Genomic DNA, 4200 nt, shown 5'->3' with positions numbered 1-4200 from the left:
GGCGAGCGGGGAGAGCCGTGCCGTGGCTGCCGCCTGCGGCCGCCTGCCAGCTCCCGAAATGCCCTCGCTCCGCGGAGTCACCGCGCTGCCGGCTGGGGGGCTCTTATCTGGTTATTTATTTATTTATTTTTTAAATATGCGGATAATGTCATTTATTCTGTGTTACTTCTCTCTGTGGAAGAAAAAAAACCCCTCCCCCTCCAGCGAGCAAGCGCAGAGGAACTTCCTTAGTTTTGTCAAAGCCTCTTCCTGCTTTCGGGCTTTTATACCTTATAAGGCAGTTTTCGGTGTCAAACCTGAACCAAATCCGTTTTAGAAACTCTTCTTTTTATTTAGCAGCTACCAGATGATGAAGAGAATGCGGTGCCGGTGATATATAGCATAAAAAGCGATTCGGGAGAAGGTCCTCGGGATTCAGGCTCCCTTGTCCGCCGTGGCGTGGCTCCTGGAGGCTTTGGGTTGGGGAGCACGCCCAGAGAGGTGTCTGTAGGAAGCCGACCTGGAGGGGTTACAGGGTACCGCTCACAGCAGCGCGCTCAGGAAGCGAAAACCGCTCTGTGACCTACTGTCTGCGGTGTGATTGTAAAGATGAAATACTTCATTTTAGGTATTATGCATCGGGCTTTTATGGGGAAGTATTGGTATATTTTCAAGACTCCTCCTCTTTAACTCATCTTTCACTTTTCTCATTCATCTTGCTAAAAATAGTCAAATTTCTCGGTGACTGCAGTGTAGGTACAAATATTTACAGTGCTCAGAAAGGACATGTTCTTTTGAAATCCAGGCGCTTGTTTTTTGAAAGCACATACTCATCTTCCCTTCAAGAGAATTTGATTGGTGTAGGACATTAATAAATTGGTCTTTAAGAAGAGCAGGCATAAAGGTGTCTGTAAGGTATGCATGTTTAACAGTTGTATGAAAAAGTCATACCTGTACTTAGAGCAAGAACTGAAACCTTGAATTTTGTGGGATAAAGGGAGGTTAGCACAGTGGGAATGAGAGTGTAGCTGAGTGTAATAGAAGTATATGTGAGTTTAACGTGATGTGTGTATGCACTGTTTATTTTTCAAAATAAAAGATCTGTAATGTACTCAGCCGCATGCCACTAAAGGCTTTTTGCCATCTTACATGTTTGTGCATTGCAGGTAGTCCCATTAAAGTCAGTAATTATGTCTTTATAGGTTTGGAAAATATAGGTTGTGATCACTTGGAGTAGAGAGATTCACTTTGAGGTTTCAGTGATGCCAAGCGGGAACATCATGCTAGCATATAGCTGTGTAAGAAACAACTTTGTCTTTTTAATGTGAGAGGTATGCCAAAGGATCTGAGTGTTAAAAGAAATGTTCCTGGGGAAGGTCTGTGTGTAAGTACTCCATTAATCAACTTCAGTGCACAGGGCTTACTCTGTAACATTATTGAATATGATGTTAGCCAAGTCTTGCTCCTGTTTTATTTATTTATTTTCCCACAGTCTTCAAAGATCTCTCTAAGATACTGTTTTGCTGTGCGCCTGTATTTTTTTTTTTTTTTTAAATGCAGCACAACATATTCTGCTCTCCATGCTTTTCCTTTCTGATGCACTTTGTAGTCCAAGGTTGTTCTTCCCTGAAGTTCTGCTTCAGGAAACTGCAAGCAAAGACTTTTAGCACTGGAAACATTACGGAGCGTTGGGGTTGTTGGAATTCATTGATTTCAGTAGACAAAGGTGTGAAGTGGTGAACTTACAAAGGAAAAATCTAATACTTGAGATAAATAAGGAACAAGTGGGTAGCAGTTCAGTGGGATGTGATAGCATAATCATGCTCACAGCTTTTTTTTTTTTAATTGGTTCAGCCCTCCCAGGCCATCTCATTTTTGTGACTATAAGTGAGAACACAACACATAAATTATGACAGCCTTCTGCTCTCTGCAGATCAGTTGAGGTCTCTCCTAGGGTCCTATCTTGTCTACCAAAACGAAAGAAAAGCAGACAAACTGAAAATAGCCCCTGAAAACAGGAAAAGAAAGAGGTGTTGAAAATACAACCCAAGCAGAAAGGTTGAAAGGAACTGCCTTGTTTAGAACAGGCAAGGCTTTAAAAATGCACAAATTTTCCAATAAGTGGGGATTTTTTAGAGGGAGGGGATGATAATTTACAGTCAAAGGAGAATTTACCTTAATCAGCAAAAGGGCAGATGTAGGGGAGTTATTAAGGGTGTCTTCCTACATGTCTTGTGCATGTAGCCACAGGTTCAGTTTGTTGATCTGAGTAATTTTTTTTGTGTGTGTGTGTGTTCATTTTTGCCAGCCAAGATCCGAGGGGAAGGAGATGGATAAGAAAGGTGGCAGAGTTGTGCTTTTCAGCATCAGCCTGCACAGATTAGACAAATTTTAAGAACCCCTTTCAAAGCACAAAGAGACCAAAGCACGGAAGAGGTTGGGGAGATCATGTGATCCCCATTGTCTGAGGTTTTAATGGGTAAGTCAAACTTTTTAGGGATCATCCAAGTAAATGTCACATCGCTGGAGCTGGCAAACGGGTGAAGTCAGTGACATGGCGATCAGATTATGGGTGCAGCACAAATTTTTCCAGTGTTAACATTTGTTATCTTGATATTTGCATTCTTTGCTTAAGCAAACCTGATATCTAGAAAATAAGGTAATGGATACCTAGTTAGAGCAGGTAAATACTGTGAATGGGACTTACTTCAGTCTAATGTATCTAAGGGTTACATGCATTTTAAAATAGAAATACAAAAAAAGAAAACCAACATGGAATTATTTTCATAAAGTATATGAACGAAACAGCAAAGAAAGAAAAAGGCTCTTACTCATTTTTTCATCTCAGTAGGCTGCAGTCTTTTGCTCTGTGCCTTTTTGGGTATTTGAATAGTTCTTGCTGCCTGTTCTACAGCAGGACACAGCACAGCCTGCAAGTCATGATTAAAAGCTCTTCCTACGCCACTTCAGAATTTAGCTTGATTAGGTTGACAAGTAGATTTTAGCTGTGTCTTTCTGTGTGAATGCTTTTTTTTTTTCCTTAGTATAAACTTGTATAACACTGAATTAGCTCATTTGGGATGGCAGATAATTGCAAGTGTTCAAATTAATGGCTCTTCAGCTGAGCTGAAGTAAGTGGCTGTGTAACCTACTGCAGTTCCAAAATGAGACCTTAATTTTAGCAATGAAAATGATTTAAAGAAAAGCGTTCATATTTTCTGTACCTGAACTTTCCCATTTCTATAGGCTTGTGTGCAGTTTTTCTGTGGCTGCCAGGTGGATCCATTACCAATCAACACTTCAGTGTCATAGGTGACCAACCTCTCTAATGTACCCCAGACTCTTTTGTTGTATGTTGGTTAGCCTTCTCTTGAGTAAATTGGTTATGTGATTGTGTGGAGAAAAAAAAAAATTCTGTTGCCTCACATCTTCCTCGTTTATATCTCCTCTCGTATGCCAAACTAGGCCCCTTTTTCACTTCCCTTACAGGGGTTACAAAAATGGGTATGTTTGGGTTTTTCTGTTCCTTCTTTCCTGAATACTAGGGGAGAACGAAGGGCTTCAATGGTGAGAAAGCCCTGCTGTTCGTGGTAGGAGCACGAGAATCCCTCAAACCTCACATCAGTCTGGGTTCCTTCTGAGCTGAGAGCCTGGAAAATTGAGGCTGCTCAGGATTTCCAAGCTTTCTTGATACAAAGTTGCAAGCTGTTCTTTGGAATGAGTCACATCTCAGAGTTTCTTGGCTGTTCAGTTTCTATAACCCATTTTGCTGTAAATGAAGGAAGGATAAACTTGGGCACCTGAAGCCTCAGAGAAGCCAAAACCCTGGCTCGTGCTTGGGTGGTATGCACAATGGAAAGAGCTCTGCATGGAGAAATTCTCTAAAAATCCTGCTTCTCTAGTTTATCTACGTGCACACCTATATAGCTTCATGCTCTTTAAGTAGAGCAAAGTGTTTATGGGTTGAGCATCCTCTCATGTGGGAAGTTAGGACAGGATTATGTTGTTCTGTGTCTCTTCTGGGTTTTGACCTCGTGGTTTAAATGAGTACAAGATCCATGAAAAGCTAATAATCTTCAATCGACAGCAAAGATATGTGAGGTGAGAAATCCAGTGCTATAAAACCAAGGTAAGGTGAAGTAACTGCCTGTATTTTGTTTGCAACTTTTTAAACATCTTATACTGGACCTTGAAATCATTTCCCCCCCCCCCCCCACCCAC

At 41.3% G+C, this 4200-nt stretch overlaps 1 protein-coding gene across 1 annotated transcript in view; it reads left to right on the top strand.

Annotated features, from left to right (window-relative positions):
- Positions 1 to 3530: 3530 nt before the first annotated feature.
- Positions 3531 to 4200, top strand: part of ACTR3 (actin related protein 3) — a 26845-nt gene continuing 26175 nt past the window's right edge. The window contains exon 1 of the mRNA XM_035896710.1: positions 3531 to 3569. Within this exon, the coding sequence (XP_035752603.1) occupies positions 3544 to 3569 (26 nt within the window). The 5' untranslated portion in view covers positions 3531 to 3543. The remainder of the gene's footprint in view (positions 3570 to 4200) is intronic.

Source organism: Egretta garzetta, unplaced genomic scaffold (genome assembly GCF_000687185.1).
Source record: "Egretta garzetta isolate BGI_Z169 unplaced genomic scaffold, ASM68718v1 scaffold416, whole genome shotgun sequence".
In the NCBI taxonomy this organism is placed as follows: domain Eukaryota; kingdom Metazoa; phylum Chordata; class Aves; order Pelecaniformes; family Ardeidae; genus Egretta; species Egretta garzetta.
Note: the sequence above shows the minus strand (reverse complement) of the source record. Positions and strands in the feature narration are given on the sequence as shown.